Consider the following 15,003-nt stretch of genomic DNA (forward strand, 5'->3'; position numbering starts at 1 on the left):
AGTGAGCAAGTCCTGGGGAGACTGGGGGCCCCGGAGACGCTGCCCCGGGAATGTCAGCATGCAACGGTTCTTGCCGCCTCGGAGCGTGGGTGCTGTCCTGCTGGGCTTTCGGGGGAAAGCTGGCCGTGAGGGCAAGCAGGACACCAAGCTAGAGTTTCCAGACTACAAGGCTCAGTGGGATTCCAGGACAGAGTCCTGAGGACACTCGCTGGGGCTTCGGCAGAGCAGACAAGTCTCGCTGGGCTCACCGGACCGTCGGAGCACCCTCCCTCTGCCCCGTTGGGGCACGCTCCCACTGCCCTGTCAGGGCACGCTCCCTCTGCCCCGTCAGGACACACTCCCTCTGCCCCATCAGGGCACGCTCCTTCTGCCCCATCAGAACACCCTCCCTCTGCCCTGTGGGGGCACCCTCCCTCTGCCCCGTGGGGGCACCCTCCCTCTGCCCCAGCACGTGCCATGTGTTGGCAGCCTCCTCGGGTACACAGGCGTGGCGAGGGTCCTCGTCGAGTTTCATCCCATGAGGGTGAGCGCCTCGTCTCAGCCGCCAGCACCTGAGATTTCCGTCTCCCGCCGTCTCACAGGACATTGTCGCCATTGGGATGCTGTCCTTGCCCTGTGGCTGGCTGTGCACGGCTGTGGGACTGCCGGCCATGTTCGGCCACGTCATCTGCGGTGTGCTTCTGGGACCTTCAGGGCTGAACAGCATTAAGGTAAGAGCGAAATGTGGCTGTTCTGGTATCTGTCTGACAGAACGTAGACTAAAACATTTGTTTAGAGAGATTTCTGCTACAGGGCATGTGCGCTTGCTGGAGAGACAGAGACAAAGAGACAGAAAGCGAGCAACCCCCCGGGGGATGGCTGTGCTGTAGAACCTTCCCTCCATCTCCTCTTGGATTTGAGGCACGCACTCATGTGCCCAGCGTGAGTTTTCAAACCACCGGGTCCTGGACTCAAACTGTGGTCAACTCTGTAGGAGTCCAGTGATGTAACCTTTACGCTGTCTGTTTTTGAGAGGTCTTTGCTATAGGGCGCGTGCGCTCGCCAGACAGACAGAGAGACTCTGAGAGACAGAAAGCGAGAAATCACGCCCCAGGTGGGATGGTCACGCTGCAATCCCTTCTCCTCCATTCTTCTCTCGGGATCTTGGGCATGCATGCACACGTGCCCGGTGTGAGTTTTAAGCCACCGGGTCCGGGACACGAACCACGGTCGACTACGTGAGAGTCCAGTGACATAGCCATTACGCCAAGTGCTGGTTCCCCAAGGCAGAAAGTTTTGAATTTGAAATGATGACGGTAACAGTTCCTTATATACCATATCAAATAAAACCTCTTTGAAAGTTCTGTTACGAATCTTTCCTTGACCATAAGGACCCTCAGCTTGTTAAGGGAGAGGGCGTTGGCCAGAGGGAGTTACAGAGCTGTCTGTCTCCACGTCACCTCCCTGGACTGGTGACCTAGATCCCCTCACGCCAAGACCCACTGGAGACACGGCTCATGCGTGTTTTCTGGCAGTTCTGTGCGTGTCTGCGTGGTGTTTTCAGACAGGGTTTCACTGTGTCATTGTTCTCCTTCCTCAGCCTCCTGAATGGTTGGGGCCGTGGGTGTGCCCCATGGTGCCCAGCCTCAGGGCAGGCCAGGAATCTGACGTGGGCCTCTGCTGGGCCTCAGCTCGTGTGCCCCACCACGCTCAGCCTCAGGGCAGGCCAGAAGTCAGACTGCAGGGTATGTGTGCTCTCTAGAAAGACAGAGACAGAAAGCGAGAAATTGCCCTCCCGGGGGGATGGCCACACCATAGGTCCCTTCTCCTCCAGTCTCTTCTCAGGGTTTTCGGCACAAACACCATGTGTGAGTTTAGGCTGCTGGGTCTGGGACATGAACCATGGTCGACTGTGGGATTCCAGCGACGTAACCATTATGCATCCGCTGGTCTCTATGGTTGGAATTCTTAATGAGTCAGCTACACGGTGGGAAAATGATGAATTATACATAGACCAAGATAAAAATCTAAGACTGTATTAGCCAAAAATGGGAAGCGGTTAATATTTGTATTGAAATACTCATCTTTTTTCCTAGTAGGAAATTGATGGTCTCCCATTTATTAAGTTGCAAAATGCAGGTTTGAGACCAGCAGTTAGCGTAATGGCTATGTCTCTGGACTCCCATGTAGTCGACCGTGGTTTGAGTCCCGGCCCTGGTGGCTTAAACTCACGCTGGGCACGTGTGCGTGCGTGCCCAAGATCCCGAGAGGAGAATGGAGGAGAAGGGATTGCGGCGTGGCCCTCCCCCCGGGGCGATGATTTCTCGCTCTCTGTCTCTCTGTCTCTCTCTGTCTCTCTGGTGAGTGCATGCACCCTATAGCAAAAAACCTCTCAAAAAAAAAAAAACTTAAAAAAAATGCAGGTTTAAGTAGGTAATGTTGGAAGTCATATGCCTGATTTTAGAAAGGGAATGAAAGTTAAAAAAAAAAAAAAGGAAAGTGTAAGTAACAGGATGCATAAAGGAGCAGACAGGACAGCAGGAGAAGGAGCGAGCATTGCTGTTACCGGACGTGGACGTGGATAAACCTGTTACAGGGTAGGGCTTTGCAGACGGCATCAGGAAAGTACCGAACCCAAGAGACCCAGTGAAAGAAAGTAGCTTAGAAAGGTTTGGAGTGGTGGAGAGGGAGGAGAGGTGCAGGTGGCAGCAGCACTCGGGAGTCCTTGGCGCTGCAGCCAGCCGTGTGGGTGCTAGGTACTCAGGACGGCATGAGCCCAGGGCTGCCGGCGCGACACTCGCTGGGCACATGGCAGCACAGGAGAGGCAGGATGGCTCGGCGGCCTCCTTGGGTGTACCGTGATCGGTAACACACAAGGAGAAGCAGACGCAGGTTCCGGACATCATAGCCCACGTGTGGCCGGCGCAGTCACGTGAGGACACTCAGACCTGGACGTGCTCAATCTGAGTGGGGCCCAACCATCTGCCTCAGTTAAGCATTCAGCTCGGGCTTGATGCTTGGGGAAAGAATTATGAAGATGAGAGTGGCAAGGAAGGGGCCAGCAGGCAATGTGGACGTTGGGGTGGCTGGGCCCCACATAGCTGATGGCTTGCACGGCATGCCAGACACATGTGGCTGCGGTTCCAAAATCCCTGGAGGGTAGCAGGAGAGAAAATCACGTCATGGCCATGCCCCTGGGGGTGATTCCTCACTGTCTCTGTCCTTGTCGATCTCTGGTAAGTGCATGTGCCCTAAAGCAAAAAAAAAAAAAAAAAAAGCACAATGAATTTGAAAATACTTGTAGAGAAGTCAAGTGATTCCTCTAGCTAATCAAGGGGACAGGGAAGAAGCCACCCACTGTAATCGGAAAGTCAAAGTCATGTCAGGTATGAAAGAAATGGAAAGGCTTAGTTCCCTTAGAAACAAGTGTGTGGTGGGTGTCCGGCTGAGCTGCTGTGACCGGCTCCGTGGGCTGTGCCGTGGGTGTCCTGGTGAACTGCTGTGACCAGCTCGGTGGGCTTTGTTGTGGGTGTCCTGGTGAACTGCTGTGACCGGCTCGGTGGGCTTTGTTGTGGGTGTCCTGGTGAACTGCTGTGACCGGCTCGGTGGGCTTTGTTGTGGGTGTCCTGGTGAACTGCTGTGACCGGCTCGGTGGGCTTTGTTGTGGGTGTCCTGGTGAACTGCTGTGACCGGCTCGGTGGGCTTTGTTGTGGGTGTCCTGGTGAACTGCTGTGACCGGCTCGGTGGGCTTTGTTGTGGGTGTCCTGGTGAACTGCTGTGACCGGCTCGGTGGGCTTTGTTGTGGGTGTCCTGGTGAACTGCTGTGACCGGCTCGGTGGGCTTTGTTGTGGGTGTCCTGGTGAACTGCTGTGACCGGCTCGGTGGGCTTTGTTGTGGGTGTCCTGGTGAACTGCTGTGACCGGCTCGGTGGGCTTTGTTGTGGGTGTCCTGGTGAGCTGCTGTGACCGGCTCCGTGGGCTGTGCGGTGGGTGTCCTGCTGAGCGGCTGTGACCGGCTCCGTGGGCTCGCTCTGTGAGACAGTCAAGTTAAAGGTCTTTCATTTTCTTGTTTTTCAGTCTATTGTGCAAGTGGAGACATTAGGAGAATTTGGGGTGTTCTTCACTCTTTTTCTTGTTGGCCTAGAGTTTTCCCCAGAGAAGCTGAGGAAGGTAAGATTCTGACCAAGGTGTCATTACTCTGAAGCAACTTGTCATACTTAGGGTTTATGTACCTCTAATGTTTGCTGATGACATGGCTGCCAGCTGTTTTTAAAATAGAGTATGATATTTTAATTTCATATTATTTTTGGAACATAAATTCAAAGTGATAAAAAACGATAAACTTGAAAAAGTGGGAATTCAGTGGCCAATTGGCATTAGCATTCACATGGTCAAAAGGCTGGGAAGTGTCTGCACCGTAATACACAGACTCTTCACTACGTTCGTGGGGATCCATATGCGGAGAATTCAGAAATATTTTTTCAGGAACCAGCAGTTAGCGTAATGGCTATATCGCTGGACTCCCACGTAGTCAACCATAGTTCACGTCCTGGACCCGGTGGCTTAGAACTCAAGCCGGGCACGTGTGCGTGCATGCCCAAGATCCCGAGAGGAGAATGGAGGAGAAGGGATTGCGGCGTGACCATCCCCTCTGGGGGGTGATTTCTTGCTTTCTGTCTCTCTGTCTGTCTGGTGAGCACACATGCCCTATAGCGACCCACAGGCCCTAAAGGAAAAACCCCCCCAAAAAAAAAAAAAAAAAAAGAATTCAGAAATATTTTTGCACGCAAATAAAGCCACAACATTTTTCAAGATACATTAGCTGAAAATTTTCCAGATTTAGAGAGGCATGTGAAACATTCAAATCCATCATAAGGTGAAAGGATCCTCTCCAAGGCACATCATAGCCAAACTGTTAAAAATCAGAGACAAAGGGGGACCAGCATTTGGTGTAATGGCTATGTTGCCAGACTCCCATGTAGTCGACTGCAGTTCAAATCCTGGACCTGGTGGCTTAAACTCACGCTGGGCACGTGTACGTGTGTGCCCAAGATGCCGAGAAGAGAATGGACGAGAAGGGATTGCAGCATGGCCATCCCCCTGGGGGGTGATTTCTCGCTTTCTGTCTCTCTGTCTCTCTCTCTCTCTTTCTGGCAAGTACACGTACCCTATAGCAAAAACCTCTCCAAAAAAAAAAAAAAAATCAAAGACAAAGATAAAATCCTAAAAAGGGCAATAGGGAAATGCCACGTCACTTACAAAGTTACCCCATGAGGACCAGCAAGTGGCATGGTGGTTAAGGCGCTAGACATTTTCACATGGCCAACCACAGTTCGAGTCCCAAACCTGGTGACTTGCTTTCTCACTTTCCCTCTGTCTCTCTCTGTCTCTGTCTGGTCAAATTAAAATAAAGTCAATGATTAAATAAAATAAATAATTCTTAAACAAACAAACAAAGTTACCCCATTAGGCTAACATTGGATCTCTCAGCTGAAACAGTATAGACAAGGAAAGAATGGGAAGACATATTTAAAATCCTGAAAGAAAAGCAATTTTAGCCAAGAGTTCTATACCCAGCAAGATTATCCTTCAAATGAGAAGGAGAAATAAAATTATTCTGAGATAAACAAATACTGAAAGAATTCACTGAAATGAAACCAGCTCTTCAGGAAATACTTAAGGGCATATTTACTACAGCTAGAAAGCTAAGAGAGACAGACAGGAGAGCACAAGACAGCCAGAAAAGAAGCTAAGTCCACACGTGCCGGTGTAACGGTAGATGTTGGGGCCAGATGCAGATCCAGCGTAAGGCAGGTGGTTTAAATGCAGATTACCAGTTACTTGGCAGACATTCGTCTCTCCTGATTTCAATGTGCGTACTTACTATAACCATTATTAGTTGTATAGAACTAGACCATAGAGAAATCTGAAATGTTCCAGCTGAGTCTCTTTGGAGTGAATTTTAAAAAGGTTTAAGTCAAGACCTTTGTAAAGCCTGTAAATCTCCAGATCACTGGCTCTGCCAGGTGTGCACTTTTCAACACCTAGTTTGTTTATCTTTGCTTTATTGAAGGTTTCTTTCTCATGCTCAGTACAGTGCTGTGGGCTTACAAGAACTCACACTGTGCGAGTGAAACGTTTTTACTTTTGCTTCCTAAGGAGCTATTACATACACCCTCACTTACCTCTAAGTGGACCAATGATTTATACCTACAGATGTTTTCAGCCTTTCAACTCTTATCTCCCACAGTGCTCTACATGGAGATTGCACACTCTTCTTTCATTGGCTCTGCTAAAATGATCACTGCTGACTTGTGGGATTGCTTGTTGCCTGATTTTCAGTCAATGTGTTCAGAATGGTACCTCACAGTAAAGAATGTTCTAGAGTGTCGAGCGCACACTTGCAGAGTAACCAGGAGCGGTTGCGAGTGTTCACGGCATACTGTTAAGTGTCGCAGCTGGTGACGATGCTTATAGCCTCCACCTGTTCGTTACATACGTGCTCTTATCACACACGTGCTCTTATTACACACATGCTCTTGTTACATACGTGCTCTCATTACATATGTGCTCTCATTACACATGTGTTCTTATCACACACGTGCTCTTATTACACATGTACTCTCATTACAGATGTGCTCATTACATACGTGCTCTTATCACACAGTGCTCTCATTACATACGTGCTCTCATTACACACGTGCTCTTATTACATATGTGCTCTTATTACACAGGTGCTCTTATCACACACGTGCTCTTATTACACATGTACTCTCATTACAGATGTGCTCATTACATACGTGCTCTTATCACACAGTGCTCTCATTACATACGTGCTCTCATTACACACGTGCTCTTATTACATATGTGCTCTTATTACACAGGTGCTCTTATCACACACGTGCTCTTATTACACACGTGCTCTTATTACACATGTGCTCTCATTACAGATGTGCTCTCATTACATACGTGCTCTTATCACACAGTGCTCTCATTACATATGTGCTCTTATTACATAGTGCTCTTATTACACATGTGCTCTTATTACAGATGTGCTCTTATTACACATGTGCTCTTATTACAGATGTGCTCATTACATATGTGCTCTTATCACACAGTGCTCTCATTACATATGTGCTCTTATTACATAGTGCTCTTATTACATACGTGCTCTTATTACACATGTGCTCTTATCATACACGTGCTCTTATTACACATGTGCTCTCATTATAGATGTGCTCTCATCACATATGTGCTCTTATCACACACGTGCTCTCATTACATATGTGCCCCTATTACACGTGTGCTCTTGCTCTTGTTACATACGTGCTCTCACCACATGTGTGCTCTCATTACATATGTGCTCTTATTACACATGTGATCTTATTACATAGGTGCTCTCATCACACACATGCTCTCATCACATACATGATCTTATTGCACACGTGACCTTATTACATATGTGCTCTTACCACACACATGCTCTCATTACATATGTGCTCTCATTACACACGTGCTCTCATTACACACGTGCTCTTATTACATGTGTGCTCTTAAAGGCCATTCCATACCCCACAAAGGTGCCTAGTGATTATATAAATCGTACGTCACGGCACACCCTGAAAGAAGAGAAGGAGAAAAACCACACTTCAGCTCTGTTGGACATGAGTCGTTCCAGTCTGTGCTCGGCCTGCTGTGTCTCCACCACGGAGGGTGTGGGTCAGGAGCTTCCTGTGTGTCTGGGGAGATGGTCCCGGGGCCCTGTCCGCCTCTCTGTCAGGAGTGTCTGTCTGTCGTGTGAGCGCAGCCACCCCCTCTCTCAGTCCGGCTTGCAGGCTCCCCGTCGTCGCCCGGCCCCGCCTGCTTCGGGGGCAGTGAGCGTGCGCGTGTCCTGGAGGAGCTTGAAGAGAATCGGGTTAGGTCTTGGAACACCTCGTAGAGCTCGCCGGGGGCCCCAGACCTGGGGTCTTCATGGCAGGGCTTTGCTAGCGGCTCGACCTCCTGACCGTGCCCGCCTGTTCGTTCTCCCTGCTGCTTCCTGCTTCAGCCTCGGCAGGTGCTTGTGTCCGGGAATGCTCACCCGCTTCTTTTAGGTTGTGCACACTGTCAGTGAGGATGGGGGCAATCCGGCCACCCCGACCTGATGGTCTGTCGGAACGTGGCGTAATCACTTGGTGGACTGCCACGTGGCCTTACAGCGTTACAAGAACGTGTAGTAAAAACGTGTTTGTTGGTACTAAATGCTGGGCCTGGAAAGGAGAGGCCCGGGGCAGGACCCTGGCGGTCTGGAAGGAGCGTGAGCAGCAGGAAAGCAGCCGGAGATCGGTGCTGCGGCCCTCGGCCTCTCTTCCTCCTGTTCCTCAGCTTCTCCACAACAGTCGGCAGAGGCTTCCGACTGAGGACACGTGCGCTTGCCAGAGAGAGACAGAGACGGAGGGAGAAGGCAAGTGAGAAGTCACTCCTGGAGGGAGGGCCATGCCATAAACCCCTCCTCCTCCAGTCTCCTCTCGAGATTTTCGGGCATACACGCACACGCACCCAGTATGTTTTTCAAGCCACTGGGTCCAGGACTAAGACCATGGAGTTGGCCATGTGGGATCCCGGGTCCTGCCATTGCCCAGCAGCTAGTCCCTGCGGCCGAGTGGGACCGCATGTCCTGTTGTTGCCCACCAGCTGGTCCCTGTGGCCATGCGGGACCCCTGCCCCCCTGTCACCCACTGCTAGCCCCTTCGGCCGTGCAGGACCTCTGCCCTGCGTTGCCCACCACTGGCCCCCTGCCCCCATCGCCCACTGCTGGCCCCTGCGGCTGTGTGGGACCCCTGCCCACTGTCGCCCTCCACTGGCCCCTGCGGCTGTGTGGGACCCCTGCCCACTGTCGCCCTCCACTGGCCCCTGCGGCTGTGTGGGACCCCTGCCCACTGTCGCCCTCCACTGGCCCCTGCGGCTGTGTGGGACCCCTGCCCACTGTCGCCCTCCACTGGCCCCTGCGGCTGTGTGGGACCCCTGCCCACTGTCGCCCTCCACTGGCCCCTGCGGCTGTGTGGGACCCCTGCCCACTGTCGCCCTCCACTGGCCCCTGCGGCTGTGTGGGACCCCTGCCCACTGTCGCCCTCCACTGGCCCCTGCGGCTGTGTGGGACCCCTGCCCACTGTCGCCCTCCACTGGCCCCTGCGGCTGTGTGGGACCCCTGCCCACTGTCGCCCTCCACTGGCCCCTGCGGCTGTGTGGGACCCCTGCCCACTGTCGCCCTCCACTGGCCCCTGCGGCTGTGTGGGACCCCTGCCCACTGTCGCCCTCCACTGGCCCCTGCGGCTGTGTGGGACCCCTGCCCACTGTCGCCCTCCACTGGCCCCTGCGGCTGTGTGGGACCCCTGCCCACTGTCGCCCTCCACTGGCCCCTGCGGCTGTGTGGGACCCCTGCCCACTGTCGCCCTCCACTGGCCCCTGCGGCTGTGTGGGACCCCTGCCCACTGTCGCCCTCCACTGGCCCCTGCGGCTGTGTGGGACCCCTGCCCACTGTCGCCCTCCACTGGCCCCTGCGGCTGTGTGGGACCCCTGCCCACTGTCGCCCTCCACTGGCCCCTGCGGCTGTGTGGGACCCCTGCCCACTGTCGCCCTCCACTGGCCCCTGCGGCTGTGTGGGACCCCTGCCCACTGTCGCCCTCCACTGGCCCCTGCGGCTGTGTGGGACCCCTGCCCACTGTCGCCCTCCACTGGCCCCTGCGGCTGTGTGGGACCCCTGCCCACTGTCGCCCTCCACTGGCCCCTGCGGCTGTGTGGGACCCCTGCCCACTGTCGCCCTCCACTGGCCCCTGCGGCTGTGTGGGACCCCTGCCCACTGTCGCCCTCCACTGGCCCCTGCGGCTGTGTGGGACCCCTGCCCACTGTCGCCCTCCACTGGCCCCTGCGGCTGTGTGGGACCCCTGCCCACTGTCGCCCTCCACTGGCCCCTGCGGCTGTGTGGGACCCCTGCCCACTGTCGCCCTCCACTGGCCCCTGCGGCTGTGTGGGACCCCTGCCCACTGTCGCCCTCCACTGGCCCCTGCGGCTGTGTGGGACCCCTGCCCACTGTCGCCCTCCACTGGCCCCTGCGGCTGTGTGGGACCCCTGCCCACTGTCGCCCTCCACTGGCCCCTGCGGCTGTGTGGGACCCCTGCCCACTGTCGCCCTCCACTGGCCCCTGCGGCTGTGTGGGACCCCTGCCCACTGTCGCCCTCCACTGGCCCCTGCGGCTGTGTGGGACCCCTGCCCACTGTCGCCCTCCACTGGCCCCTGCGGCTGTGTGGGACCCCTGCCCACTGTCGCCCTCCACTGGCCCCTGCGGCTGTGTGGGACCCCTGCCCACTGTCGCCCTCCACTGGCCCCTGCGGCTGTGTGGGACCCCTGCCCACTGTCGCCCTCCACTGGCCCCTGCGGCTGTGTGGGACCCCTGCCCACTGTCGCCCTCCACTGGCCCCTGCGGCTGTGTGGGACCCCTGCCCACTGTCGCCCTCCACTGGCCCCTGCGGCTGTGTGGGACCCCTGCCCACTGTCGCCCTCCACTGGCCCCTGCGGCTGTGTGGGACCCCTGCCCACTGTCGCCCTCCACTGGCCCCTGCGGCTGTGTGGGACCCCTGCCCACTGTCGCCCTCCACTGGCCCCTGCGGCTGTGTGGGACCCCTGCCCACTGTCGCCCTCCACTGGCCCCTGCGGCTGTGTGGGACCCCTGCCCACTGTCGCCCTCCACTGGCCCCTGCGGCTGTGTGGGACCCCTGCCCACTGTCGCCCTCCACTGGCCCCTGCGGCTGTGTGGGACCCCTGCCCACTGTCGCCCTCCACTGGCCCCTGCGGCTGTGTGGGACCCCTGCCCACTGTCGCCCTCCACTGGCCCCTGCGGCTGTGTGGGACCCCTGCCCACTGTCGCCCTCCACTGGCCCCTGCGGCTGTGTGGGACCCCTGCCCACTGTCGCCCTCCACTGGCCCCTGCGGCTGTGTGGGACCCCTGCCCACTGTCGCCCTCCACTGGCCCCTGCGGCTGTGTGGGACCCCTGCCCACTGTCGCCCTCCACTGGCCCCTGCGGCTGTGTGGGACCCCTGCCCACTGTCGCCCTCCACTGGCCCCTGCGGCTGTGTGGGACCCCTGCCCACTGTCGCCCTCCACTGGCCCCTGCGGCTGTGTGGGACCCCTGCCCACTGTCGCCCTCCACTGGCCCCTGCGGCTGTGTGGGACCCCTGCCCACTGTCGCCCTCCACTGGCCCCTGCGGCTGTGTGGGACCCCTGCCCACTGTCGCCCTCCACTGGCCCCTGCGGCTGTGTGGGACCCCTGCCCACTGTCGCCCTCCACTGGCCCCTGCGGCTGTGTGGGACCCCTGCCCACTGTCGCCCTCCACTGGCCCCTGCGGCTGTGTGGGACCCCTGCCCACTGTCGCCCTCCACTGGCCCCTGCGGCTGTGTGGGACCCCTGCCCACTGTCGCCCTCCACTGGCCCCTGCGGCTGTGTGGGACCCCTGCCCACTGTCGCCCACCACTGGTCCCTGCGGCTGTTACAATGAGGCAAAGCAGCCGTCTCTCCTAGCCCTGTGCTCGCTTTGAATGTGCTCGAGTTGGTGGACATCTTTAACCCTTTCCCATCTGTCCCATCTCACCCCCTTTCCTCAAGGCCTCCTCTTGCCCTTAACCTCCTCCCCCCACTGCGACCATCCTCGCTCCCTTCAGTCCTTCAGGCGTGCATCCTGGCAGGTCTTCCCAGCCGCAGTGTGCCCTGTGTCCCCTCCTGTGGGCATCCGTGTGTTCGCCTGCCGAGGCCCTGGGGAGAGTGGCCTCGTCTTCCCGCGGGGTTGGCCGAGGGCTGTGTCAGGAGGCGCATGGGGCCGTGGGTCTCTCCAGAGCCGCAGGCCTGGTCGGGGCAGCTGTGGAGGTTTAGTCTCCAGAAGATCAGGGTGAGCAGAGCTAAGCCAAGTGGGAGGCGGGACGAAGACCGTCTGCCATGCCCCAGGCCCTTCCTGCTCCTGCATCCGCCTGCACGCTGAGCCAGGAGACGGGACGAGTACAGCCTTTCTGGCCCTGACTTTCTGGGACTCGGGTTCCCCGCAAAAGCCCTGGGGGAGGTCCTGCGTTCCCCCAGTTGAGCGAGGCCCCTGCTGGTGGGTGACACCATTTAAATGAAGCTTTGGGGTTGCCCCAGCAGCTCCCCCAGTCCCCAGGGGAGTGGGAGAGACTGGCAGAGCCAGGAGGGCGTCGTGTGTGATGTGTACCCTGCTGCTCCAGTGGAGAGGCCTGCTGGGCGGGTGGGCATTGGCCCCGGAGCAGGGCGGCCTGCTGTGTCCCCTCCCAAGGACTCGTGGCCTGTGCTGCTTGGTGCGCTAGGTCATCCTCACCAGCACTTGAGTTCTCCCTGTAGTCGCTGGGGGCTGGCCTGTCACCTGCCAGCAGAATTCTTCGGTGCTTTTGACACGTTCCTGCTTGCTGGCAGGCCCTGGGGACTTCTGTCCTAATGCGTGACATAACATCATTGCCCCCCTCCCAGTCCATGGAGAACTGGCGAGGAGCTCCGTGGGTCGCTGAGGCTGAGGGAAGGTACGGCCATCTGCTGCCCGGCCCTGCTTCCTGGAGTCTTCTCCAGACCCCTCGTAGCTACCCACGCTCCGTCTTCTAGTGTGGCCTGACTGCCCTTTGAACCCCGTCTCTGAGCAGACCTCGGGTCCCCACGAGGGAGTCTGCCATCTTCCTGCATCTCGTTTGTCTTGCAGTAGACACTCGTGGACACCCACGATTTGCAGACATCCGGCAGCTCCTGGTGAGGCAGGCAGCAAAGGGCTTCAAGGATGTGTCTGCGGAAGGGGATGAGGGTTCAAAAGGCGAGCAGCGCGTGAGGTGGCCGCAGGCCGAGGGAGCAGCCCCTGCTGGGGGGTGATGGTGGTGCTTCCTGGGCCCAGGGCCCAGGCCTTCCTGACACGACTGAGCCAGGAGGGCTGTGTCTCCAGGAGCCTAGGGATCCCCTCCTGCTCGAGGCCTGTCCTGAGTGGTCATCCACAAGAGGTCTCTGTACCCCCATTGGCCCAGTGGGTTCCTGGGCCTCCCAATGAGGTTGGCGCATCTCAGGAAGCAGCTGGCCATCCTCCAGGTCGATGTGGGGACAACCCAAGGACTGCCCACTGCCCAGGCATCCAGCAGGTGAGCGGCAGGCCACGCCAAGTGTGACAAGGTCAGGGCCCGCCCTCCGCATGCGGTGGCTCAGTCCACAGGCGTGGCCTCCTCGGTTACTGCAGCCAGCCAGGGCCTGCAGGACATGGCTGGCTATGGGGTGAGGCTGTACACTGGGCTGCCAGCCGTGGGGTCGTGACTGCTGGCCGTGGGGTGGGGCTGGACAATGGGCTGCCGGCCCTGGGGTGGGGGTGCACAGGCAGCCTCTCCATGTCTGTGTGTGGGCTCCTGGCCAGGTGTCTGAGGACCCACCTCACCGCCCATGCTGCCTTGGCCCTGTGCTGCTGACCCCGGGCATGTCACCTGACTGTGCACCTCTAGGTGCTCGTCTGGAAGTGAGGGGCGGGCGGCCCTGACGCGAGGTTTCTTCTGAGGGTGGAATTTCTCTCATGCATGCATGTGGGGCAGCACGCTTACACATGCAGACACGCAGCGTGCGTGTGCACGTGTGCCCGCGTGAGCGGGGCCCATCACAGCTGGCAGGGGCACAGCCTCGTGTGGTGTCTCGTGTGACGGCGTGCGCTGCCTCCTGGGTCCGTCCCCGGAGCGGCTGAGCTGAGACGCGTGTGCCCCTCAGGTGTGGAAGGTGGCCCTGCAGGGGCCGTGCTACATGACGCTGCTGCTGGTGGCCGTGGGCCTGCTGTGGGGACACCTGCTGCGCGTCGGGCCGGCCCAGACCGTCTTCGTCTCCACGTGCCTGTCCCTGTCCAGCACCCCCTTGGTGTCCAGGTTCCTCGCGGGCAGCGCTCGCAGTGACAAGGAAGGTAGGTGCTGAGCTTGGGGCCCGCTCTGTTCCCGGCGTGTGTGAGGGAAGCAGGCGGGCTGCCGGGGTGGCTGCTGCTGGGCCAGCGCGCCCGCCGAGGTGGTGCCAAAGAGGGCAGCGAAACAGCATCTTCCGGGTGCCAAGACTTAACTGGGCCCAGTTGGGGGCACGGGGTAAATGGAGAATGCCAGGCTCCGTGAGGCTGACCGTGGGGGAGGCTTCCAGGATTGCGTCCAGAGACCGCCTGGTATACCGGGCGCTTGCGTGCCCAGGGCCCAGGGCTGGTCCTAGCTGGAGTGCAGTACCCAGACCCGGTTGGGAGGGCTTTCCTGCCATCCCTTTGTCTCACTCGTGAAAGGAATAAAATGAACTTTTAAAGAGACACTAGAGGGACCATCAGTTAGCGTAATGGCTGTGTTGCTGGACTCCCATGTAGTCGACCGCGGTTCGCATCCCGGACTTGGCAGCTTAAACTCACACCGGGTGCGTGTGCGTGCGTGCCCAAGATCCCGAGAGGAGAACGGTGGAGAAGGGATTGTGGCGTGACCATCCCCCCGGGGGGTGATTTCTTGCTTTCTGTCTCTCTCTGTCTGTCTGGCAAGCGCACGCGCCCTATAGCAAACCCCTCCTCCCCCCAAATAAAAAGACACCGGAGCACTGGCCACTGTGAGAGCTGTGTCCTGCAGGGTGGAAAGAGCCGGACAGAGCAGCGTCCAGGCGGTGGGTGCGGAGGAAGTTCCTGAGGTCGGTGTGGGTAGCCAGCCTCGCAGGTAGCAATGTGACAGCCAGAACTAGCCCGGGAGTACAAGGGCAGCTGGCGTCTCACAGCTCGCGTGGCGCTGGGGGCAGGCACACGGGCTGTCCGGGCCCCGAGCATCACCCAGAGCTGGGTGTCACGGGCACGGTGAGGGATGCAGTCCAGGGCCTGCTGTGCTGGATAGACCCACCCGGGAGGGCCCCGTGCCCGTGCCGGCCTCCCCCGAGCACGCTGGGCCTGCACCAGGTGTACCCGTGGCGGCAACTTCACCTTCACTCTAGACCTGGGGTGTGGGCAGGCAGCCGAGGGACCCGCGCCTCCA

The 15,003-nt window shown here is 58.1% G+C and overlaps 1 protein-coding gene across 1 annotated transcript in view; it reads left to right on the forward strand.

The window, feature by feature from the left end:
- Nucleotides 1–15,003, forward strand: part of SLC9D1 (solute carrier family 9 member D1) — a gene marked incomplete in the record, with an annotated part of 40,962 nt that overhangs the window by 9,243 nt on the left and 16,716 nt on the right. Inside the window, 3 exon segments of the mRNA XM_027776215.1 lie at nucleotides 582–710; nucleotides 4,056–4,148; nucleotides 13,739–13,925. Coding sequence (XP_027632016.1) covers nucleotides 582–710; nucleotides 4,056–4,148; nucleotides 13,739–13,925 — 409 coding nt within the window.

Source organism: Tupaia chinensis, unplaced genomic scaffold (genome assembly GCF_000334495.1).
Source record: "Tupaia chinensis unplaced genomic scaffold, TupChi_1.0 Scaffold000644_1, whole genome shotgun sequence".
Lineage (NCBI taxonomy): Eukaryota > Metazoa > Chordata > Mammalia > Scandentia > Tupaiidae > Tupaia > Tupaia belangeri.